The following is a 27049-nucleotide window of genomic DNA, read 5'->3' on the forward strand; positions in this document are numbered from 1 at the left end:
AGTCAAATCTAATTAGCAGCATATTTTTGGGAAGAGACAAATAAAGGCACTTTTTTTACTCTAACTTTTTTTAAGTTGTAATTATTGTTGGTGTTATTTTGATTATGAGGAAGTAGATAAATAACTTTCCCTCTAAGAGTAATTCCTTTGCACTAGAATTTGAGTCCATTGTCTTCTGTGATCTTCTGTGTATTAATACAACCTCCACATTTTGCTTGTGAGGGCCCCACATAGTGGCGGGTCGCCCTATAGTGATCAGTCGGTCCGTCCGTCCGTCCGTAACAAATTGTGTCCGCTCTATATCTAGAGAACCGTTATAATTTCATACTTTATACTTGACATGTATATTAACCAACACCAAAGATGTGTCATAATGTTTGTACAACTTCCTAGGTCATAGTTCAATGTCAAAAACTTTGGTTTCAGTTGACTACCCCATGTCCTATGGTAAAGATCGTGGCCGCTCTATATCTTGAGAACCGTTCTGATTTCAAAGTTTATACTTGACATGTATATTAACCAACACCAGAGGGTGTGTCATAATGTATGTACAACTTCCTAGGTCAAAGGTCAAGGTCAAAAACTTTGGTTTTAGTTGACAACCCCATGTCCTATGGTACAGATTATGTCCACTCTATATCTTGAGAACCGTTATGATTTCAAAGTTTATACTTGACATGTATATTAACCAATACTAGAGTGTGTGTCGTAATATATGTACAACTTCCTAGGTCAAAGGTCCGTCCGTCTGTCTGTCGGTCCGTCCGTCCGTCCGTCCGTCCCTAATAAATTGAACCCCATGTCCTATGGTAAAGATCGTGTCCGCTCTATATATTGAGAACCGTTATGATTTCAGAGTTAATACTTGACATGTATATTAACCAACACTAGAGGGTGTGTCATAATGAATATACAACTTTTTAGGTCAAAGGTCAAGGTCAAAAACTTTAGTTTCAGTTGACAACCCCATGTCCTATGGTACAGATCATGTCCGCTCTATATCTTGAGAACCGTTATGATTATAAAAATATGTGACAAATAGCTATTGAGCAGCACCTTAAACATAACATTATTCAAACATTAACCCATATATCCTGAAGTCACCTAGTGGTCAACAATGTATTCACACCATGGAGTCATATCACTATTATACTATGAAAGTAAATTCAGGATATTTATCAGTTTAATTAAATTGCCAAATATAACACTTTAACTAAAAACATAGAATAAAATCACTCTCAGCACATAACGAGACTATGTAATAACCTAAAAAAGTGCTTCATATCAGCTGATCCATTACAAATTTTTTACCACACGTTATATACAGCGGGGCCCAAAGAGATGGCTCCCATCTCAATGATGTCTAGTTCTTTGAATTCCGTTTATTGTTCTGTTTTGATTGACATTCCATTGCTTTAAATGATTCTATGTGAGAAAGACAGGTTTTTTGGGCGGGATTTGACGCACCAAATATATATCTATCTATTATAAATATTGGTTAAACACTGTTTGCATCTGAATTTACTGTGAAATTGCCACCAGTAACTGTTACAAATGTTAGCGCCATGTTGTTTACGTTGAACTTGTTACTCTAGTTTAAATATATGATGAGTCATATCAGCAGATTACCCATCATACAAAAGCAGGTTATTGAATGTCTCTTGTTTAACTTTAAGGTACTAACAAATTCAAAATCCATAGGTTCAAGTATACTAAATTATTTGCATCTAAAACTTGAACGACTGTTACATGTGGAAATAACACAGACATTTAAAAATTACTCAAAATACAACAGGAAACCATTTAGAATAAAAGAAGGCAGGAAATATGCAGTTGGAAAGCAGGTCACGGTTTGACCCCAAGTCTATCAGCAACAACAGAGTCACGTGACCGTGAAAGTTCAGTAAAACTACGGATGAGACAAACCTCACTTTTACTCACTAAAATACCACTGTCATAGTAAAAACTTATTGATCAAAATAATCTTGAATATACATAGTTTTAACTCGTCAAAACTTACACATCAACTCAAAGTCCTTTATTCTTTATTTTATCTTCAAACTTGAAGTTTGTGTGAAAATTGTCAATGCTCCTGATCGAAAAATCTAAATATTTTCGAGGAAACTAAAAATGATGGGCTGAATTTAAATTTAATAAAGCATCTCATTAAGACAAACACTCGATATGAATATCTAGGCAATACCGTTTTGGATACGCAAACGTCAAGTTATGTTCAACACGAAGCGGTGTTTTTTTTGCCGATTTGTGCAAGTGGTTATCTCCCCTTGATATCACCAGTCAAAAATAAAAACCCACCAAAATGAATAAAGAGAGGTTTTTTTTTCAAAAATCAAAAAGAAATTAAAAGAAAGTCGATTAACAACTATGTTGTTATAATATTAAGAAGAGATACTTCTCTACTTTTCAGAGAAGGATTACAGGTAAAAATTAAAAGACAAAAAATTGGTAAAAATTAGATCTAGAAACCTAGCTGAATTGATAATATGAGGCAGGCATTACCTGTGAAAGGGGACGAAGTCTATATAATTTTTTTTTTTTTTAATTCAAACATATTTTAAGTTCTAAATCTGTTAAAAAAGAAACGGAAATACCGTAATGTTACCGATTTTGGTTCTGTTGTTAGGGATTTTAGTTGTGACGTTATTTTAGTTATGACGTCATATTCAATGTAAACAAAGAAACGCTATCATCAGGTAACGTTTTTTCATATCAAAGAATAATTAGAAATGAAATTGTTATTGTGTTCCTTCCTATATTTTACTGGACTGATAAATATATATAGTTTCACTCAAAGTCTCATGACAAACGAGACCGGAAGAAGGAAGTAGATTTCTGCGCAAATGCGGGTATTTAAAAAAGTTACAAAAAAAAAGTTAACGATTTTGAGTTCATTAGTACAATGAAAATTTCGGGAAATTTTCCCGATTTTTTTTTTCTTTTTTTTTTTTTATTGATTTTTCTACTGTAATTGGGGACTTCGTCCCCTTAATATGAGGCAGGCATTACCTGTGAAAGGGGACGAAGTCTATATAAATTATTTTTTTTAATTCAAACATATTTTAAGTTCTAAATCTGTTAAAAAAGAAACGGAAATACCGTTACGTTTCCGATTTTGGTTCTGTTGTTAGGGATTTTAGTTGTGACGTTATTTTAGTTATGACGACATATTCAATGTAAACAAAGGTAACGTTTTTTCATATCAAAGAATAATTAGAAATGAAATTGTTATTGTTGTCCTTCCTATATTTTACTGGACTGATAAATATATATTTCACTCAAAGTCTAATGACAAACGAGACCGGAAGAAGGAAGTAGATTTCTGCGCAAATGCGGGAATTAAAAAAAGTTACAAAAAAAAGTTAACGATTTTGAGTTCATCAGTACAATGAAAATTTCGGGAAATTTTCCCGATTTTTTTTTTTGATTTTTTTTATTGATTTTTCTACTGTTATAGGGGACTTCGTCCCCTTATAAATTAGCCCTGGCTGATGAAATTTACTTTCAGTTTGTAATTTTTATAATGGGATATGGGATCACTCCTAATGTAACTACTTCTAACAATGTTTAATTCAATAAAACATACTGTATACAATTTAAATAATCTTTCTGAAAAAAATAGTGCTGACCATTTATATTTTATATTTTAATAAAGTGGGACCAAGAGTCACAATTTAGTTTCTTCAAAGTAAAAAAAGCCTTTTAACTCAAGCCTATGTTTCTTAGTTGAACAGTACAGTACTGCCTAGAAAATATCATACAGAAAAAGGATAAGTTTACCATATAAATGACAAAAATTCTGTAAAAAAATAATGCTTAAAATTATTATAAGTGAAAGTGACATAATTTTGAATTTTAAAATCATTATTATGTAAAATTTAACTATTAGATTAGCTAGCACAGTAGCCCTTGTCCAATTTCTCAGGGTATTTTATAGTCCAAATAATTATGACGTCTTGGAAGGCTATTTTAAACTTTTGCATTTAATAGATTATGAAAGTAAACATTTTGAAAAAAAATTGGGGCTTCTTCTCTTCAGGTTGCTGTATCTGCTGCTTTACATATTTATAAACAAAGTATTGTATATTTTACCTGAATAATTGGATATTAATCTCAGAAATGAAAGTTGGTATGACAAATCTTGTGCATTTTACTTTAATAATGATCAATGATGATTAAATTTGACAAGATTTTGCCATTTGAATAAATTCAATTTTGTAAGCACACATCTCTATGAATTAATTTCTTGTTTGACTTGAAAAGCTAGTGTTTGCTCTTATTAATGTAGCTTACTTAGTAAAGAGATAATTGATAAGCAAGGTTTTTAACTTATAAAATATAAATATACTATTAACTGACCTTCATTTCCTTTTTTCATATGTTTTTTCCTCCAGATTTGGTCTTTGCAATGCATTTTCTATTGCTATTTTTGTGCATTTGTTTATCCATAGGTCATCATTAATTTGTCATATTTGCTTCCAGTATAAATGAAATTTTCTTAGACCTATAGTTTCAACGCCATAAAGAAGAACTTTGTTTGTTGTTTCACTTGTCCAATGTGTATATTTTCACTATGCACATGACCCTGACACATATTTTGTAAACGTTATATATGACGTATATTGAAAAAGAAAACAATGTCACCGTCAATTTGTGTAGGGGATCAAAAAGGGGTTTAATTACTTTAAAATGGAGATATCGTATGGAATTGTGAAAAACAACAATTTTTAATCACAATTTCATTTATATCTATAATAAAATCAGTAATTTAGAGTACTTTGGAAACAGGTACAACGAAAAGAAGTTGAACTTTACTGTTTTGAAGTAGAAACGCAGCCAAAACCAGGTACAAATTGACATGACTGGTGGTCACCAAAATTGATGTATAATAGTAAAAAATGATGGCTTCATAATTGTGTAGAAATTTGAAATAGGTTACCCGGTTTCATTTCAGATTTTTAACGTTCTATTCCGTATTTGGATACGCAAACGTCAAGTTATATAAATTCGATGTTTTTGGCGAACAAAAAAGATGGCTGATCATTTTTAGAACGTACAGGATAAAGTAATAGCAAATAAAAGTTATTTTCGACAATGTTTCAATGTCGTATTGAAACTATATTGTTCACAAAATCTACAAACTTTAAAAATCAATAATAATAAAAGCATGACAAGTTGAAAAAAATAGTTTAAACGTCGATTTTTTAGCCGATTTATTTCGCGGACTTTTTGACGTCACCGACGACTGTAGCGCCACCTAATTAATTCCCCCTTCTATTGTTGCTGATAGAGCTTGACGACAGCGGACGTTTCCAAGGACTTGCTTTCCAACTGTATGGAGCTCCGGAAGGGTAAGTAGTTTCTGTTTCTGTTATGTCACAAGTTGTGTTGCTCACGGCAAGTAAACCGCATGTGATGATGTCACAATGGAAGAAAAAATGACGAGATGGTTGTTAGGACAAGTGGAACAATCATTAGTCATCTGTGACACTGATATTTCATATCGGTCAAACAAATCATGTTGGCGTCCTTAAAACTTTCAAAGAGATGTCTTCAACTACACCATTAGGAAATTTTGGTTCAAAGCTTTCTTGCAAGCAGTAAAACTCTCTACCAAGGAAATCATGAGATGAAAGATAAGGCCTGGAATAGCGTATCGACTCGGAGATATATAGTTCATATACAGCTGCCTCTCAAATGTTGCTACATAGAAAATGAAAGATTGTATTCCTCTCTAACATACAATTGTCTGCCATTTCACCATATATCAGTCAATCACAAAAAATATGTTGTCATCTAAAAAAAAAACAAATTCCTAATGATTTCAATTGCATGGAACTTTTTGTATGAAATCCCTTTTACATATGCCTATGAATTTAAAATGAATATAAAAAGAAGATGTGGTATGATTGCCAATGATTGAAGAATACTTTTGTAACAAAGGGTAGAAAAATAAAAGGCTTTAATACTATTGTGCTAGGGGATGGACTTTTAACAATGTACTATAGATAATTATAGATATATGGATTTTTTAAATCTATTTCCGACTAACAACAACCCTATAGTAGGTAGTTTAGGCAACCCTGAATTGCGGTCTTAATTGTAAATAAAATTGAGAATGGAAATGGGGAATGTTTCAGAGACAACAACCCGACCAAAGACCAGAAAACAGTGTGTATGAACAGATATAAATCTTTTGGAAACAAGTTTTGTTGAGCAATGAAGTATAAAATTTTCATATCTTTGGTTAAAATTACTTAAAAACATAGATAATACCAAGAACTTCCGTAGAATTCTTCCGAGTAAAGTCCATGTCGTTAGGCTATATTAAGTGTTTCAATATTAATCTCAATACCAAATTCATTTACCACTATATGTAAACTGGAAAAGGAGGGTGTGATGATATTCATGTTATTATGTGTGTATGTTGTTTTTTCATTCGTTTTCTCTATTCAATTAAACATCTTCTTGTAAAAACATAATCAGTAGAACGTGCCAAACACTGACCAATTTCTCAATGTTTGCAGGGAGATCATTTCAATAGATTTTCAATTGTTGTCATGCAGTTTAATTAATATGAGTCGCAGGCAACAGAATAGAACTACCCATTTAACATATATATTTCTTACTAATGCAGGGCTTGAATAAAGATATGATGCTTGAAGATATCAATGGAAGAAAAATGAAAGCATTAGATGTCTTTGCTTGTTGCATTGAATATATAAAGAATAAAGTTTTCAAACGAGCCGAGGAGGCAGTGCGTGGTCTCACAGAAGAGCGGGTACATTGGATGATAACAGTGCCAGCCATTTGGAACGAATCGGCCCGGCAGTTCATTATTGCAGCAGCTACAAAGGTATGGATATTTACACTTTTTCCATATATATAAATAAGTGCATCTTGGTGAAAAAAACTTACATATATTATTGATTCAAAAGTTGAAAACCTGTCTTTAAATTACGGACTGACTTTAGTATAAATATCTTGTCTGATATAATACTAAAAATTTAAAAATAAATCCGTGTGCAATCTCTTCGTATAGGTTCAGATTAAAACGACAGATTCAGTACAGAATCTAATTTCTATGTGGTTGCTACTGTTTTTTGTTGAACGGAAACAAATGGCCGTTATAATTTTGAGAAATTATAGATATTATTGTATTTTTGGGTTCTTTAAAGTGAACCGATAACAAAAAAAAAAAAGAATGAAAAACGATTTTTGAAAAGAACATGAATAGTTCGACATCAATTCCATTCATGTTTGACAAAACTTTCAGTCATACATTAATCAGAAACGAATATCGAATGGCATTGTATGTATGCTAAGTATAAAATATATTTTTCTATAAATTTAGAAATGTTCTCTGACTTTCGCTAAACACTTCCAATTTGTTTATCGTTTATTACGTACATTTCGTATATTCCATTGATTTTGAAGTTGAAAATAAGTAAATTAAGTTTACTATAGAGAGTACCGTTTCTATGGCAAGCCAAAGTGGACAAAAAGAGCTATTTTCTAATATTAGAAAATCATTTTCTTATATTAGAAAATAATTTTTAATATTAAAAAATCATTTTTTAATATAAGAAAATCATTTTCTAATATTAAAAAAGAAAAACACTATTTCTTAATATTAGGACAAGAATTTCTAATATTAGAAAATGAATTTCTAATATTAGAAAATGAATTTCAAATATTAGAAAATGTATTTCTAATATTAGAAAATGAATTTCTAATATTAGAAAATTAATTTCTAATATTAAAAAAAACATTTATTAATATTAAAAATTCCTTTTTTAATATTACAAATTCGAAAGTATTTTCTTATATTAGAAATTCATTTTCTAATATTAATAAATGATTTTTTAATATTAAAAATTCATTTTTTAATATTAGAAATTCATTTTTTAATATTAAGAAATCATTTTCTAATATTAAAAAATCATTTTTTAATATTAAAAATTAAAATCTTCATCATTAAAAAGTTTTGACTTGTTTATTTTATATTTATTATATCTATAACATCTTAATGATTGAAAAAGGAAAAAATGTCTGCCATGTAGTTGAGAAGAAAAATAAAGAAACTGAAGAAGGCCAATGGCCGAAACACTCCATGTTTAAAAAAACGGAATTTAAAAAAATGTCCGAATGTCTAAATTAACTGAATCCGATTTCGCTAAATGATACAAATGACAATAAATTTAAATACCAAATATCATTGACCTAACATTAGCAGTTCATCTTAAACTGATCTAATCACAAACTAATATATATGTTAACTTATACAACTGCAAAACAAATACCATTGAACTACAAATGTACCACTAATGGTTCCCCCTAAACTAAACTAATCACAAGCTAATACATGTAAAATAAGCAAAAGTTTCAAAGTCAATAGACCGTGACTGAGGGGGTAGGGCCAAATAATCTCCATTTATGAAGGACATTTTAAACCTAAAAATGTGTAAGCAATGGATGTATTAAAGTCCTCGAACTATTGGCCGAAAGGAAAGGAAACAACAAATTCATTTTAGGGGGAAATTATACAGTTACGCTGGTAGGAATCTGACCCCAACTAGTTTTGTAGGCAGATTCAGATTACCATAGATGACCTTAAGTGACAAGGCTTAAAGAGAACCGAGACCAACCTTTTATCCAATTGCTTAACAGAAATCAAGTGATAAAAACTGCTCAATACAAATATAGGAGATATGAAAAATAAAAATTAAGGGACGTGATGTACTGCATCATGACACATCTTACACAACCTTAGGAAAACAAATAGTACTTTTATTGCAGTTCTTCATCTGAATGACACAGTAACTAATATTTCACCCTGAAGCTTAAAACAACAATCACATAACTATACTGTTCTATATTTTACTACCTGTACGTCTGAAAAGAATTACAAATTTAGAAGAAAATTGTTATTTCATTTCAAATGCAATTTACTATGTCTAGAAAAAAATATTAACAAGTGTCAATATACTTATTATTAAGCAAATATAAAACAAATAGCTGAGTATGTAAATGTACAAAGAAAGACAAAAAAAGGCCATCTTTACAATCTATATTTGTTGTTTACAACCTATATTTGTTGTTTGGCTGGAACAAAGTCCATTCCAGGCTTGTTGGGTTGACGCTCACTGACATTATTTTATTTACTGTAAATTCAGAAAGTTAGCTTCTACTGTGTTAGTATAACAATAATAAGGGACTTATCATTTTTTACCTGGGAGGGGGCTGGCCATTTTGAAATCAAACATATGAAATTTTCTTAATCCCCCCATAATATTTCACTATTTTTATTTGATCCCCCCCCCCCCCCCCCCCGTAAAAACATTTAAAAAGTGTGATCCTCCCTCTATTAAACTTGCCATAATTTTAACATACAAAACACTTATCATGTTATTTCACGGATATATTGCAAACATGAAATATTCTTAGTGGATTGAGTCCATAAACATATTTGAGGGAAAATTGCTCTTCCATGAATAAGCCAGTGCTTTTGGAAGCTTTTTCTGAATTTTTTTTTCTAATTTCCTATATTGGGCTATTAAAGAAAACTTGGTCCTAAGTAACTCTGTTATAGATATACATTTAAGAATAAACATTTTGAAACAGTAACAACACATTATTTACTAAGAGGAATCTATTTTATTTCCCTCTCATGAACACTACATAAACTCAAGTTTTACGCTAGGCCTTTATATTGAAACCTCCATTGAGTCGGTAAACTTTTATGTGGATAGTTCATGCTTTCAGCTTTAACAATTCAATAACTCATTTATTGTCACATTTCATTCATAAATGTGCGATAGTAACACCAAAATTTAGATTTGTTAGCCTAAAAAATACAAATTTTGAAGGAAAGAAAGGTATAAATTGACCCAAAGGGATATCTTATATAATAAAAACAAATAGGTACATTAGTGTTGTTCATCATCTCAGAATTATCTTTTGTATCAATATTCAACTGTTTGTATGCAGATTAGATGAATATTTGATCATTAATTTTATTGGAGAATTTATTGCTCTACACTATATTCTTTCATTATGCTCCCAATCTAATTAAAATTAAATCTCCGCACTTGCTCCTCGTTGTTTATATGTCGCGCGTGGGAGATCTAACAACAGCCGCTTGAGGGTCATGTCTAGGGTCAAATTTGGTGAACTTTGACCGACCAATCAGTTTCGATTAACCAATCAGCGACGGGCTTGTATACCATTATCGAATCGTTAAAAAACATGGATGCGCCCAGTTTGGACAACGTTTTGCCAAAAGTTTTGCCAAAATTTGGTATAAATGATATAAAGAAGGAACAAAAGGAAATTTTAGAGTGTTTTGTTAACAAGAAGAACTGCGTGGCTGTACTCCCGACTGGTTTTGGCAAGTCACTGCCGTTTCAACTGTACCTTCCAGTTGTCCGGGAATTTGAAAACAGTTCTGACTGGAAAGTTTTAGTCTGTTGTTCCTTAGTAGCTCTGATGCAGGACCAGGAGGAAAAACTCTCGCACATTGGAAATATTACTGCTGCATACAGAGACAGATAAGGCCTCACATCTAGGTATTATAAGATCATCAAAAAATGAAAATATAATAAATGTGAAAGACCGCATTAGTTTAGCCCGAAGAACAACCTATTCACTTATGTCAACAGGTGTACATGGCACAAATGGCTTGAATCCAAGGATTCCCTATAGTATTTATAGAATCTACATATTACCCCGTCTGCTCTACAGTCTAGAAGTTTTACCTCTTACGAACAGCCAAATCAACGACTTGGGTGACTTCCATTTATCCTTCTTAAAAAATATTCAGGCTCTTCCAACACGAACAGCTTCTGCTGCAGTATTCTCACTACTGGGTGCCCTCCCTATAGAGGCCGAGCTCCACAAAAGACAATTAAGCCTTCTGCATTCAATCCTAGCGTCTGAAAATCAAAATCTTAGGGATATCTTGTTGCGTCAGTACCGGTTAGAAATTTGCAATGGAACTTTTCTACACAGAACAGAAAATGTCCTGCTTCAATATAGCCTACCAAGCATTGATGAGCTTCTAATATTTCTTCCAACAAAAATTAAATGGAAACAATCCGTTAGACATGCTATTAATACATTTTGGAGTAATAAATTTAGGTCTTTGAGTAGAGAAAAATCAACCCTGATTAGGCTCTGTACTGACATTATCAATATAGGAGAAATACATCCAGTTTGGAAAACAGCAACAGAAATTCCGGGGGATACAAAGAAAGCCATAACAAAAGCTAGAATACTAACTGGGACCTACCTTTTACAATCAACCAAAGCTAAATTTAATATAGGAAGTGCAGACCCAATTTGCCCCCTTTGCAAACTCGAGGAAGAAAACCTTCTACATTTCCTAACTAGATGTCCATCTCTGGAAGGGGTCCGTAGGACTTTTTATGCCCCATTAAAACAGGCTGTTATAAATAAAATTGGGATTGATCAGTGGAAAACAAATTTTCAAAATAGGGAAACATTAAGCCAATTAATTGTTGACTGCAGAAAACTAGCGGGTTCTATACTTCCAAACGACAACAATTTTTTAAATATGGTTGAAACAATTTCTAGGAATCTGTGTGATAAATTACATCAACAGAGGTTAAGTCAGATTAATGATCTATCATAATATAAACATCCATTAATAATAACATGGAATTGAGCTTTCTTTCGATCCTTTTCAGAGCACAAAATAGTGGCGTACATAAAGAACAGTTAGAAGTGAGAAGTACATGGAGGACAGTTGAGATATATATGTACTTGGGAATACGTTGATATTAACAATAATATACGTAATATACAGACAATTGCTGTATCAAAGTGGTAGCTGATGCCTTTTAGAATATAGAGACATATTTAATAGTGTCAGACCACGGTTTTACTAATGTCATAAAGTGAATCAGTGTCATTTTAGATTTTAGACTATTTTTAACGAAGTATCAAAGTGAATAACTTTTAATATCGTCCGTGTAAAATAAGCCCATCGTATTTTAATATATGCAATTGCGTTTTATACTGGGAAATAACAAAGTGATTTTAGCTGTATAAGTCCGTGTAATATAAGCCCATTGTGTATAATCAAGAAATTGATGTGCTCCTAACCGCAGGAGGAAGTTACTGAAAGAAGAAGAAGAAGAATACAAAGGTTAGTATAACTTTAAGCATGCAGTGGTAGTAAGGCTTCAATAAATGGAATAGTCTATACTACATGTATAGTATTTAATGCCATTAAACACCTAATTTATATTATAATTATTATGTTGGCAGTGTTGTATAATAAAGATGTTTATAACACCTGAGAAATCAGTTAGGGGGTGACATGTTACCCCCTGTACAGTGGAGGATCCAGAACTTTTTGTAAGGGGGGCTCCAGTCATGCTTCAGTGATTCCCTATATAATCAACTAAATTTTTCCCACAAAAGGGGGGCCCAGGCCCCCCTGGATCCACCTATGCTGTTTGAGCTACTTATATAATTAATGCAATGACTCTATCTTAAGACGTTATTCCCACACCTTATGGTGCCTAGATGCAGGGCCCCCTTTTCCATAGTCCTGGATCCGCATCTGACCAGGCAAAGATGTACATGTATGCCTTATCAAATAAAATAAAATTTATTTGCAGGAACATACATTTAAACTTCAGTATATCAACACATACACATGACTAACAGTAACAAAGCAGTAATATGAAACTTAGATATACATGAGCAAAGTTAAAAAAAACTGCAGAAGCAGTAGATCGTAGCCATGGTAGCACATAAATTTGTCTCATTTCACCGAGAACAGATTGTATCGGTCATATTGCCAGTATTTTACAGTCGTTTTGGCCATAATGCTAGTTCTTCATACTTTGTATAAAGATATATACTACATGTTGTATTAATGAAGCACCAAAGTCCAAGGGAAATGTTGTTAATTACATGTACTAATAATCTATCTCAAAACAAATATACATGCATATAAAAATAAGAAGATGTCGTACATGTACAAGACTATAATTGCCAACTCGACTCTCCACCAGACAACAAATGACAAAGTTTACAACTATAGGTCACCATCTGACCTTCAACAATGAGCAAAATCATACAGCATAGTCAGCTTTACATGGCCCAGAAACGTGCGGGAAACTTAATTTTTAAATTAGATTGTTATCTGTGTTAAACAATGAAAAAATAAAAGAAAATATGAAAAAGTGCAGTCTAAATGACCTTGTTGGATGGCCAAACAGGTAAATTGGCAGAAACATCTCAAAATCGAGAAAATGTGCCATGCATTCATTGAAATCTCAGCTATATTCATTTCTGTATTGGACTTTACAACAATAAGAATTATTTCATTGGATTTCAATCTTTAATCAAACGCAGTGAAATGGATAAAGGGTATTTGTACAGTGTACATTTTTGTGTACATTTAAATTATAGAAGTTATCATAGAAATATGTCTTTTTGGAGACTGCCCACCTACATTTTTTTTTTGCATTTTAGGATCATCCCCCCAGAGTGACGATCGAATCAAAGAGGGGTTGATAGATGTCATTTTTGCATCTCCAGAAACATTGGTTGGTGATCCCTATTGGAGAACTTGTTTAAAGAAGTTGAACATAAAGTTGATTGTAATTGATGAGTTTCACACAATAGCAATTTGGTAAGTGGATACAATGTTTATTCCCTATGTTCATTTCTATTCGCACATTTACAGGACGTATTATGGTATACCGTTGTCTATATAAAAAAGAATAGTGGTAGGATTGCCAATGAGACAACTCTCCACAAGAGACCAAATGACACAGAAATAAACAACTGTAGGTCACCGTACGGCCTTCAACAATGAGCAAAGCCCATACCGCATAGTCAGCTATCAAAGGCCCCAAAATGACAATGTAAAACAATTCAAACGAGAAAACAAACGGCCTTATTTATGCACAAAAAATGAATGAAAAACAAATATGTAACACATAAACAAATGACAACTACTGAATTACAGGCTCCTGACTTGGGACAGGCACTATACAGAATGTGACAGGGTTAAACATGTTAGCGGGATCCCAACCCTCCCCTAACCTGTGACTGTCTGTCAATCGTCAACATGTCAGACAGTAACTCAAAAACTATTCAACGAATTTGCATGAAACTTTGATGAATTGTTTCTATATATTGATGTGTACTCCCTTCCCGTTTTTATGAATTTTAGATTTTCAAAAATATAGAAGTAAAAAATTAAGACCACTGGTACAGAACTGTACAGCTTTCAAGAACGAGATAACCTAATACTAAAAAGTAAGCTCTTTTAAGACCACTACTTGCAAAATGTTGAACCATTACAATGTAATTATAAGAATGTATGAAAAATAACACCCTAAATAAATGTGCTAGACAGCAACCAACAACAACCACTGAATGATAGGCTGTTACATAACAATATGGACATGCACATACATGTATTTATTTTTGTTTTGCCATAAGAATTAACAAACTAGGCAAGAGGTGCTGATATTTACCTTTTATAAAAGTTTTTATAGATGTACTTATTTCTATTTTTCTTTCAGGGGTCAAGATGAAGGAGACAGAAAAGAGGCTTTCCGAAAATGGTTTTCAAATGTAGGTGAACTAAGATCCCTCTTTCCCGATGCTACAGTATTGGCTTTAAGTGCAACTTGCACTGTAAGCTTTAGGAAAAAACTCATGAAAATATTGCAGCTAGGGGAGGACACAACAGAAATTAATTTATCACCAAACAAGTCTAATATTAAACTAGTATCTTCCAAAATTAAAAATGAAATTGAAATGGGAATGCCATGGTCAGTAGATGCATAAGAGGAAAAAAGACAGGACTTCCCACGTACACTTTTGTATTGTTCATCGATAAATGACACTTCCAAACTTTATAAATACATTGTAACAGATTTGCCACATTGTGCCAAGTATATTGAGATGTTCCATTCTGAAACTCCAGATGTTAACAAAAACATTATAATTAATGCATTGAAGGAGGAAAGTAGTGTTTTGAGACTTATTTTGTCAACCAGTGCCCTGGGAATGGGTTTGTGTAGTGGAGTGGTATTATTTGGACCTCAAAATAATCTGGTAGATTTGCTGCAAGAAATAGGGCGAGTGGGGAGTGATGGAAATCCATCAGTTGCCATTATCCTATACAATGGATACCACTTGCAGAAGTTGAAACCGGAAGTTAAGGCAATTCTTAAAGCTAAAGATTGTAGGAGAAAGGATCTGATGTGTAATTTCCTCAGAAATTCAGACTTGGATGATTTGATGAAGAAAGAAAGCAGGAAGCATTCATGCTGTGACTTGTGTGCTAAGTCTTGTAATTGTGAATCCTGTGATATGTTACCTCTTGAGAAGTTATTTCTGTCAGAACAAGTTGTTGAGGAGCAAGAAGATTCTGCTGTATCAGATAGAAATACTGAAGACTACAATTTGTCTTCCTATGAATACTTCGAAGATCTTGATATGGCTTTATTAGAAATACAAGATGATTAAAACAGTTGATATTTATTTATTTAATTTTTCAGTATCTGGTTGCTGTAACTTATTCAACTTAAGACTCTTCAAATTTTTTTGACTTTTAACCCCCTTACAATTGCTGTATTGCCACTCTAGATCTGGGTCATGTCATGCCTGCAGCTGTCAATGTGACTAAAAAGAGATGTAGCGTATAAAAACAAATGAGACAGTAACTGAATGACACACATCATAAGATATTTACTAGTTTTCATCTTAAAAATAAAGAGATGCAGTATGATTGCCAATCAGACAACTACCCTCCAGACTTTTCAATAACTTGATATAAGCAATTGTAGTACAACGAGAAAATCCCATGCCTTTAGTCGGCTACAAAAGGCCCCGACCAGAAAAATATGAAAAAAATTCAAAAGAGAAAACCATGTCTGTCAGATATGGTTGCAGATTCGCCTAATTTTGACCTCATTTCATGAAACAAGCATATATTCGGGGTCAAGTCTGCATCTCGATTACTATAAACATGATAAACAAAGAGAAAAATATATTTGGAGTGGAATTATTGTAAGATGTACATGCTATATAAAAAAGAAGATGTGGTATGATAGCCAATGAGCATGATGAGACAACTCTCCACAAGAGACCAAATGAAACAGAAATTAACAACTATAGGTCACTGTACGGCCTTCAACAATGAGCAAAGCCGATACCGCATAGTCGGCTATAAAAGGCCCTGAAATGACAATTGTAAAACAATTCAAACAAGAAAACTAACGGCCTAATTTATGTACAAAAAATGAACGAAAAACAAATATGTAACACATAAACAAACGACAACCACTGAATTACAGGCTCCTGACTTAGGACAGGCACGTGCACATACATACAGAATGTGGCGGGGTTTAACATGTTAGCAGGATCCTAACCTGGGACAGTGGTGTAACAGTACAACACAGGAACGAACTATAAAAATCAGTCTGGTTGGTTTCTGACCTTGACTTTTCATGGTTTATTGATCAACAAGTCAACTATCTTTGGTGTATTACTGTACAGAATTATTGCTATTGATGTATGTCCTTTTGTGCTAAATTTTGGCATTGTTCATATGACATGTATGGCTTTGACCTTTTTGTTCATTGTTCTTGATGTTATATTTGTTCAATATAGCAAACTCATTGTATTTAACTTGGTGTAGCCAACAGTATACAGAGGATGATTATTTTGCTCAAAATAAACATTGACAGGTTGATTGATTATTGATTTCTTCACTTGGGTTTCAGTGGCAAATATTTCATGCATATTCAAGACAATAACAAGCAGTGGGACTATATCTTACTTACAACTTTGTTCAAGACCAATGTGTTCATCAAGAAAACCGTCAAATATAGACTTAATACCTCATCTTCTTTTTTATACGACCACAAAAAAAATTTGCGGTCGTATATTGGTATGACGTTGGCGTTGTCGTCGTCCTCCGAAGACACATTGGTTTTCGCACTCTAACTTTAGTTTGAGTGAATGGATCTCCATGAAATTTTACCATAAGGTTCAATACCACAAAAGGAAGGTGGGGATTGATTTTGGGGGTTATGATACCAACAGTTCAGGAGAATTAGGGGCCAGAAATAAGCATTTTTGTAACTTCCAGACATTACTTGTGTGTAAGTGTATGGATCTCTCTGACATTGTACCACAAGGTTCCATATCACAAAGGGAAGGCTGGGATTGATTTTGGGGGTAATTGCCTCAAAATTTTAGTAATTAGGGGGCAAAAAACAAGCATTTCTCAGTTTCATGACAATAACTTGTGTGTAAGTGTATGGATCTTTCTGAAATTGTACTACAAGGTTCCATATCACAAAGGGAAAGCTGGGTTTGAGTTTGGGGGTAATTTCCCTAAATGTTTAGAAATTTTAAACCAAAAAGGAGCCAAAAAAACAAGCATTTTTCTAGTTTCCAGTCAATAACTTGTGTTCAAGTGTATGGATCTCTCAGAATTTGTACAGCAAGGTACCATACCACAAAGGGAAGGCTGGGATTGAGTTTGGGGGTGATGAATCATAAGGGGGTTCAAAAATTTGGGTGGTAGGGATTTGTTTTCCCTTTTTTTCTTTAAAATTTTCCATTTTAAATTTGTTATTTCTGATTTATATATAAAACCAAATAATAATGATATGGTTTGAATAGGTAAATTTAAAATTTATAAGTTCTTAGACCACATTCATTCTGTGTCAGAAACCTATGCAGTGTCAAATATTAATCACAATCCAAATTCAGTGCTTTATCAAGCTTGAATGTTGTGTCCATACTTGCCCCAACTGTTCAGGGTTCGACCTCTGCGGTCGTATCAAGCTGCGCCCAGCGGAGCATTTTATTATATTAGGTTACTGTGTTTAATTTGACTTAGATAGAAATTGAACCAAATAATGTGCACTAATAACTCCATCAGTCAGGAAAGCACATTTAACCAACACCACCTTGTATAAGTTTTATCAACAGCTCTTTACATATACATATAGGGTAAATATCCGCATGCTGGTCGCCTTGTGAACAAATCTGTAAAAGTTTGGTTTTTATCTCATTGTTGTTTTGTACAAACATGCTTGATGTTTTCATAAAGTTATTTCGGGCCTTTTTATAGCTTGCTATAGGTTTTACTCAAAAGTCAGAGGTGGAACTGTGAACTTTAATACAGAAAAATAAGTTGGTCCCTTTTGAATAGTTGTCTCGTTAGAAATCATGCCACATTTTTATAAACATGTTTGTGTAGGTAGTTATGCTGCCTAATCAAAATGACCATGATATTCTGCCACTAAACTGAAAGTATTTCATTACTTTGTTGTTGGGTTGATGTCTCATTGACTTATGACACACATTTTTTTTAATATCAGCAACAAACTACTAAAAAAAGTACCAGCTAATTAAGGTTATGACTTAAGAGAAAATTAAACCTGCACACTTTATTCACAATAATTTATTTCCAAGCAATATTTTTCAAATATGTGGGTTTCGAAGGTGATGGAAGGGGACTGTTGGTTGATGTCAATGAATCAATGTACGAAGTCCTATAAATGCACTGTCAAATGGGTTTTTGTCTTTTTTTAGCTCCTTGCACTTAATTATTCTTGAAGTTTTATATGTTAGTACATTTTCTTGTAGTGTAGTAGGTCTTTTGCAATTTTCTGAACATCAGCTTGGTATGACGGTATATGGGGGAACCCCTTCTTTCCTGTTAAATTGGTAATGTTATCAAAATGGCTTGCAAAATTAACTAGGTGAGGATACTCTTTTAGAGTGTTGAAGGATACTTTCCTTTGTCTGATGTCCTGAACATGTTACTTTTGTATCCTTGTTCAACATCTCTAAGTATTCATCTAAGCTTATATTATTGTTTGTTCCACCTTGCAGATTTACAAATCTATTAGCAATTAATCTTTCTGATTGGTCAGGTGGTAAGACACCCGAAGTTAGTCTCTTAGTTCTTCTTGCATTTTTAATGCATCTTTTTTTAATTTGATTGACTGTTGGACTTTTCTTAAACATTTAATACAGACGCCATTGTCCTTGTCTACTTCGGCGTTTACTTCAAAACCAGTAACAACACTAGAAATTATTGCGATTCTCTGAGTTCTGCTGAAGTTTCAGTTTGAACAGGTTTTTTTTCAACACGTTCTCCCGTTGAGATTTCTATCTGGATGAAAGAAAAACCGCATAAAACACAAATGTTTGTTCTTCCTGATATTTTCCTTTGTGTGCATACTTCACTTGATGCCATTTTAACCTCGGAAGGTAATAATACAAACTATTATTACAGTTGTATGTTACGAAACGTTTTTCGCATGGGGGCTGCCATTTTTGTTTATATACATTCGGAAGACCTCTAGACGCTACTAAGACTCCTATGCCAGTCCAATACCCTAATAGTTTGTAGCACCTTCGCTGATTGGCTACTGCAAATTTGACCCTAGACATGACCCTCAAGCGGCTGTTGTTAGATCTCCCACGCCCGACATATAAACAACGAGGAGCAAGTACGGAGATTTAATTTTAATTAGATTGTTATGCTCCGTGATTTGAATTTTTTACAAAAATTTTCGCAAATCGCTGTAGATTTCATTTTAATTTATAACTAACTTGTAATTTCATCCAAACTATTAAACTGATTATAACAAAACTTGGTAGTATAAATGCTTGTTAATGTAATGATACAATGTAGAAGTGAGTGAAAAATAACGACTGGATTTATTCGGGTTATGAAGCACCAATGCATTTTATTCCATTGACACAAAATGCCAGGCAGCTTCCTACATCACCTAAGTCATGTGATGTCTTACTTATAACTGTATATGAATGGTGGTAAAAATATATTTCCATTTTACTGTTGTAATGTTCTTCTTGATATTTTGTCTCATGAAGTATGTAAACTACTTATTTCCATGTGCAAAAAAATATTGATTCCCCCACTTTAAATTTATAAAAAAAATTGAACCCCCCTTTTCCACATACAGAAAAAAACTTGATCCCCCCTGTATTTTGACCAGCCCCCTCCCAGATAAAAAATGACAAGTCCCTAAGAACCCACATTCTAGTATCTAGTACATGTATCTGTATTCATTTTTTTTTTAATCACAATAAATAATATCCCAGATTTTGTCCTTTCTTCAAAATTTACAATATTAATTGCCATATACATGTATAAATTTCTGAATTTACAATATAAAATCAAAACTGCAAGACCAACAGATTATTATTATCAAGTTGGTATATATTAATCTGAAGATTTTTACAGATGGATTGATTAGTCCTATAATATAAGACTTCGGAGTTTCATATCATTTACATTCAACGTTTTTTATCGGATATTTTGTTTACTATTAATGTTAAAACCCAAACATTGATAGTAAAAAAAAATATCCAATAAAAAACGTTGAATTTAAATGATATGAAACTCCGAATACTTATATTATAGTACTAATTGATAGATATCAAGTCATTTAAATATCTCACTTGCACATTTGTTCATGTCATTTATAATTATATTTTGTAGCTATATCATGTTAGAGTAGGATAAATTTATTTTTCTCTTGCAAGCATACATAGCTGACGATGCGGTTTGAGCTTTGTTCATTATTGAAGGTTGTATGGTTACCTCTAGCTGTTAATTTCTGTGTCAATTATTCTCTTGTGGAGAGTTGTTTCATTGGCAATCATACCACATCTTCTTTTTTATTTATATCCATGGACATGAGGTATGTCAAGAATTTTTCGGGGAAATGTATATATGTACGTACCAAACTAGATTTACTAGATGATATTAATAGTTTTAAAGCAAATTACATTGCATTGACTTGACTTGAGATGATGTTGTTAAATGTATCTTTGTTGAAGTGGAGATTTGTCAAACAGGATCAACTACATAATATTTTATTTAAAACAAATTTCAATCTTCAATATATTGCTATGGTGTCCTCACAAAATCAGCTCATGTCTCTATAGTTCACCTGATAGTATACACATTTTCAGTGTTATTGACATGTCTGTTGCTTCTTTCTTTACTAGAACTTGTGACTGATTTACTAAACTGAAAAGTATTGACCATTTATTCAACCTTGTTATAATAATCTATAATGTTGCAGATGAATGTTCAAAATCCTACACATTCTTTCTGTGATCATGGTGATGTAAAATAATTCTCACCTGTAATATTGAAAAAAAGTAAAAAGTTTGAGAAGTGTTTTCCTGAGGGCAATAGTAATAGGTTTCATTGAAATTCAAAATATATACATATGTTCATATAATGATATATATGATGATGGTCTGGATTGGGGAGGGGGTCCAATCTGATTATCATTTCCTCCATATTCTTTATATTTTATATCATTTTTCTGGGTTTTTTTCTGTTCTTTATTTATTGTGTCAATGGGGGGCTAATGGTTTGATGGTTTTATGGGGGAGGGGGGGGGGGGGCTAACCTGGTTTGAAAAATTTTGCCCTTTTTCTTTTTAGTTGTTATCTCTGTCCTGGCTTTTTATTTTTCACTCTATTCTGTCCTGCCTTTTTTTATTTAGTTTATCCTGACATTTTTTTACATAAATTGTCATCCTGACTTTTTTTACATAATTTTTCATCCTGCCTTTTTAGTTCACATGGCCCAAAGGGCCAAGTGAGCTTTTCTCATCACTTGACGTCGGTCATCGTTGTCCGTCGTCGTCGTCGTTAACTTTTACAAAAATCCTCTCCTCTGAAACTACTGGGCCAATTTAACCAAACTTGGCCACCATCATCATTGAGGATGTGTCCGATGACCCGGCCAACCAAACAAGATGGCCGCCATGGCTAACAATAGAACATAAGGGTAAAATGTAGATTTTGGTTTATATCTCTGAAACCAAAGCATTTAGAGCAAATCTGACCTTGGGGTAAAATTGTTCATCAGGTCAAGATCTATCTGTCCTAAAATTTACAGTTGAATCAGACTACCCGTTGTTGGGTTGCTGCCCCTGAATTGGCCATTTTAAGGAAATTTTGCATTTTTTGGTTATTATATCTTGAATATTATTATAGATAGAGATAAACTGTAAACAGCAATAATGTTCAGCAAAGTAAGATCTACATATAAGTCAACATGACCAAATTGACCCCTTAAGGAGTTATTGTCCTTTATAGTAAATTTTTAACAACTTTTTTGTAAATGTTTAATATCTTACAAAAATCTTCTGAAAAAAATGAGACAAATTTAACCAAACTTGGCCACAAAGGGATTTCGTTACCATAGATTACTTAAAACCTTTACTAAATTTTTCCATAGACTTTAAAGATTTGGTTTTGAAGTTTGGTTGTACCTGTAGAAAACTTATTTCAAATGGAATAGCACATCCTCATTTTTACGGAAATGTTGTTAACCGTGCCCCGGAAATTTAGAAACGATCCTGGTAAACTTATCGATCCTTTAAATAAAGTTATTCTAAAAGGTTACCAATTCAACACTGTAATAAGATCATTGGATATTGTTTTTATTGGTATACATATTGATTTTGTTATCAGTTATCAGTAAATTAAAAGCAAACTAAATATTACAAGTATGTTATATACATATACACATTCATGGATCTACAATCTGCCGATACCTGTATTTTGGCATTGCACAAGGTCATGTTTTTCTCTGACTGTTTATGACGTCTTTACACTAAATCCATTGGATGTTGGATGTGTACGGATTAATAATTTAGTCTTAGATGCATGATGTTTTTATTAGTTGTTAGTGGCTTTGATCTAGCTGTGAGTTAATTGCGAGTACTTTCAGATCTGTACCTAGTGTCTTTTTGTTGTTGGGATGTACAAATACCCGGCCACGTCCACTTTATTTTTGTCCACCTGATGAGTTAAGCCTTTTTCAACTGATTTTTTATAGTTCGTTCTTATGTTGTACTGTTATACCACTGTCTCAGGTTAGGGGGAGGGTTGGGATCCCGCTAACACGTTTAACCCCGCCACATTCTGTATGTATGTGCCTGTCCCAAGTCAGGAGCCTTTAATTCAGTGGTTGTCGTTTGTTTATGTGTTACATATTTGTTTTTTCGTACATTTTTTGTACATAAATAAGGCCGTTAGTTTTCTCGTTTAAATTGTTTTACATTGTCATCTCGGGGCCTTTTATAGCTGACTATGCGGTATGGGCTTTGCTCATTGTTGAAGGCCGTACGGTGACCTATAGTTGTTAATTACTGTGTCATTTTGGTCTCTTGTGGAGAGTTGTCTCATTAATTGGCAATCATACCACATCTTCTTTTTTTATATTATGGTATTGTCTCATTGACACTCATACCACATCTTCCTATATCTATTAAGTTTTTAAAAAGGTGTCCAATGATCCTGCCTGCAAACCAACATGGCAGACATGGCTAAAAATAGAACATAGGGGGAAAATGCAGTTTTTGACTTGTATGGCTGAAACTAGAGCAAAAGTATAACGGTTGCATTGTTTCATGCATCAATTGTAAATAAAAATAGCATGTGAGCGACACAGGCTCCTTGGAGCCTCTAGTTTTTTTTAACTCCAAACCCCCGTTCTGCCTATTTTTAACAAATTTCATCCTGATGTCCTGTCCCGCTAGAGCTTGTTGTTGGTTTTTGTAGGTATTTACTCTTGTCTCTGGCTACAAGGCACAGCCCGCACAGGCACATGTCTCAGACCCCCCCCCCCCCCCCCCCTCCCCCCCCCCCTTCCCCCTTGTGATACAAGTGGAAAATATCAATGAGTTTAAAAAAATATTTGAATCAAAGTAGACTCTGTGAAAAAATTGTGTACTTACAATAAGTAGTTTTTGAGTAATGACATTTTCTAATTTTATCTGCCAAAATGTTGAGAAAATGGGTGAGGGTACAAACAAATTATTTTGCCAAAAATATGTACATCCCATATCAATTTTTTCTTTTCAAAATTCTTAGACATGTATTTTTTCAATCATTTATAACAAAGACGTTGAAATAATATGCTTTCTGTTCTAAAAAAAAATCAAAAAATCCCAAATTTACAAAATTGATAACATGGTCAATTTGATGCGAAAAAAGAACAAAATTTTTAAAAAATTCTAATATTGACACCAGCCTATAGTTTTGTTTTTTTTATAAATTCTATATTTTCTTTGAAATGTACATTTGTTAGAGATACATAAAGTACCGGTACCTTATCCCGGCTTCGTTAACGTTAGTATATAGCATTTCAGTGATAAGATTAGTACTTATTAGTACACAATATACAGTTTTGTTAATAAATAATGTGTAACAGAATAAAAAGAAATTAATATGATATATTATAAATCTTAGTTTAAGAAGATAAATTATTTTTTTCTGCAACCAAATTGTAGAAGTATTTATATTTGCCTTGTTTATTTGTCAATATTTCGTAATGTTGGAGAAGTTCATTTTTAAAAATTTCAAACACATTAATTTGTTTTGTTTTCTGCTCGGATATATAATATACTTTATATATAGTAAAAAGTATGATTGTTAGAAAATCGCTAATATTGTAATAATTTGTATCGTTTATCTTGTATCCATACAAAAATGATGCAAGTGATATTATATGATGTCCTATTTTTATTTTGTCTACTATTAGTTTTATTTGATCCCAAAATGATTTCAGATATTTGCATGTCAAAAAGTAATGTTCATAATCTTCAATGACATTACATATATTACATAAAGGAGTTTTAGTTATTTTCCAAGAGAAAAGTAATTGTTTGGTTGGTAAAATGTAATGTAGAAATTTCCATCTTAACATTCTCAATTTATTATCTTGGATATAGTTAAAGATAAAGTACAACATTTGTTCTCTTTTCCTTGTATTGTTATCTAAATTAAGAATTCTGTCCCATTTTTGAAATCCTATTGCTTTCTCATAATATCTATTTAAAAGGGAGATGTAGATATCTTTGGAGGAAAATGTTTTTATTGATACCATTTTTTCTTCTCTATCTTGGAATATAAATTCGGAGTCGGTAGCGACTTTTGTTTTAATTGATTCTTCTTTTATTAGCTCTTCTAACCACTGTTTTGGTATTGCTTTCATCAATTTAATATATTCCGAAAACCAATTAGCATGGCAAGATAGTTTATCTAAAATCTTATTTTGATTATTTTTTCCTTTATCATCAATTATGTCATTTACAAATAAAATTGTACTGTTTATCCATTTTTTGAAAATAAGACATTTACCATTTAATTTGATATGCTTATTGCCCTATATTAGTTGCTGTCTGATATGTGTATATGTTAGTCGATCTGATTCTTTTTTCAGATTTTGAATTTATCCATGATATGATTATTTTTAGGTAAAATTCTGGAACAATTTCTTTTAGTTTATTAATCAAATTAATATTGTTAAAGTCCATTTTAAATATAAGGAATTCTTGTCAAAACTTGTCTAAGTAAAATTTTGGTAAGACTTTCCAATTGGGTGATGAGTCTTCATTATCAATGAGTCTTTTTACCCAATTAATATTTATAGATTCTATATATTTATCTATATCTATCGTTTTAAGCCCGCCAGCATGATAATTTTTACTTATTATAGCTCTTTTAACTTTTTCTGGTTTATTATTCCATATAAAACTATATATTAAATTTTGCGAGGTATTCTTTATCAATTTCTGTTACTGATGCAACATAGGTGATATTTGGTAGGATTGGTGATTTAACAAGAGTTATTTTACCTAACATAGTTAATTTTCTTTGATTCCAAACTTTAATTATTTTTTCCGATTTTTCGTATTGTCTTTGCAAGTTTAATTTTTTCACTCATTTTTATAAAGTCCAATATATATTCCTAATACTTTTATCGGTTCTTGTGTCCACTTACAACTTTATCTTTACAAGACTTTAAATTTCCGAGCCATATCCCCTCTGTTTTATTTCGATTAAGCTTTAGGCCTGAAGTGATCCGAAAATTTCGATATTGTTCAAAGTTAATGAAACTTCTTGTTTTGAATTTAAAGATAAAGTGGTGTCATCTGCAAGCTGGCTTAACTTTAGAGTATGAGTTTTATTATCTAGTTTGATTTGAAAACCTTTAAATTTTTTATCTTGTCTTAATCTACAGGCTAAAATTTCAACAGCAATAACGACAATTATAGAACTCGCGGGACACCCTTGACGGCTCAATGCTGAAGGGTCATGAAATCCACCCATTATTTAATATGCAACCCTTTATATCTGTATATAAAGTATTTATCCACTTCAGTAAAGATTTCCGAAAGCCAAATTTCTTTAATGAACAATACATAAATTCCCATTCTAACGAGTCAAATGCCTTTGAAAAATTTAAAAAATTCGGATTGCCCCGTCTACGTTAAATTTTTCTGAATAGTCTATAATATTTTGGATTTGTCTAATATTAAACCCAATATATCTGTTTTTTACATATAAAAAAAAGGATGTGGTATGATTGCCAATGAGACAACCCTCCACAAGAGACCAAATGACACAGAAATTAACAACTATAGGTCACCGTACGGCCTTCAACAATGAGCAAAGCCCATACCGCACAGTCAGCTATGAAAGGCCCCGAAATGACAATGTAAAACAATTCAAACCCGTTTTGATCACTGTGAATGATTTTATGCAATTATAGCCGTGTTCATCTGAAATTGTTCCGAAAGTTTCTTCTATGGTTGTGGCGTCCTCTGTAACGATAGTTTTGGTTTGGATGATTATCTTCTCTTGTATTATTTCGAAAATGTCCAATTCGTCTTCTAGTTTAGTGATTCGATCCCGCATATGTTCTTTGTCGCGTTGTAATTGGTATTGCTGGTCGATTGCTTCACATCTTTGATCGTAAATCCGAAAATTAGCTTCTTCAAGATCAGTAATGCGTTCCCGTAATTTTTCCATATTTTTTTTTATCATCTGCACCTTGTTTTTGAAGTTTTTCTAGATTGCTTACAACACTGGTATGCTTTTGATTTAATTCTTTAAATTTCTTTTCATAGTGTACACTTTTAATTTTGAATTTAACTCTCTCGGAATTCAC

The 27049-nt window shown here is 32.5% G+C and overlaps 1 protein-coding gene across 5 annotated transcripts in view; it reads left to right on the forward strand.

Annotated features, from left to right (window-relative positions):
• The window catches only part of LOC127728285 (heat shock 70 kDa protein 12A-like), a 172339-nt gene that overhangs the window by 101967 nt on the left and 43323 nt on the right, over positions 1-27049 (forward strand). For 2 of the 5 annotated variants that reach the window (XM_052235603.1, XM_052235600.1), the window contains exons 14-15: positions 6656-6874; positions 11727-12187. In XM_052235603.1, the coding sequence (XP_052091563.1) occupies positions 6656-6874; positions 11727-11738 (231 nt within the window). In that variant the 3' untranslated portion in view covers positions 11739-12187. Of the gene's footprint in view, positions 1-6655; positions 6875-11726; positions 12188-13527; positions 13688-14588; positions 15560-27049 lie in introns of those variants that run through there. The other 3 variants (XM_052235601.1, XM_052235602.1, XM_052235599.1) reach the window with 3 other exon arrangements.

The sequence above is a fragment of the Mytilus californianus genome, unplaced genomic scaffold (genome assembly GCF_021869535.1).
Source record: "Mytilus californianus isolate M0D057914Y unplaced genomic scaffold, xbMytCali1.0.p SCAF_2, whole genome shotgun sequence".
Classification (NCBI taxonomy): Eukaryota; Metazoa; Mollusca; class Bivalvia; order Mytilida; family Mytilidae; genus Mytilus; species Mytilus californianus.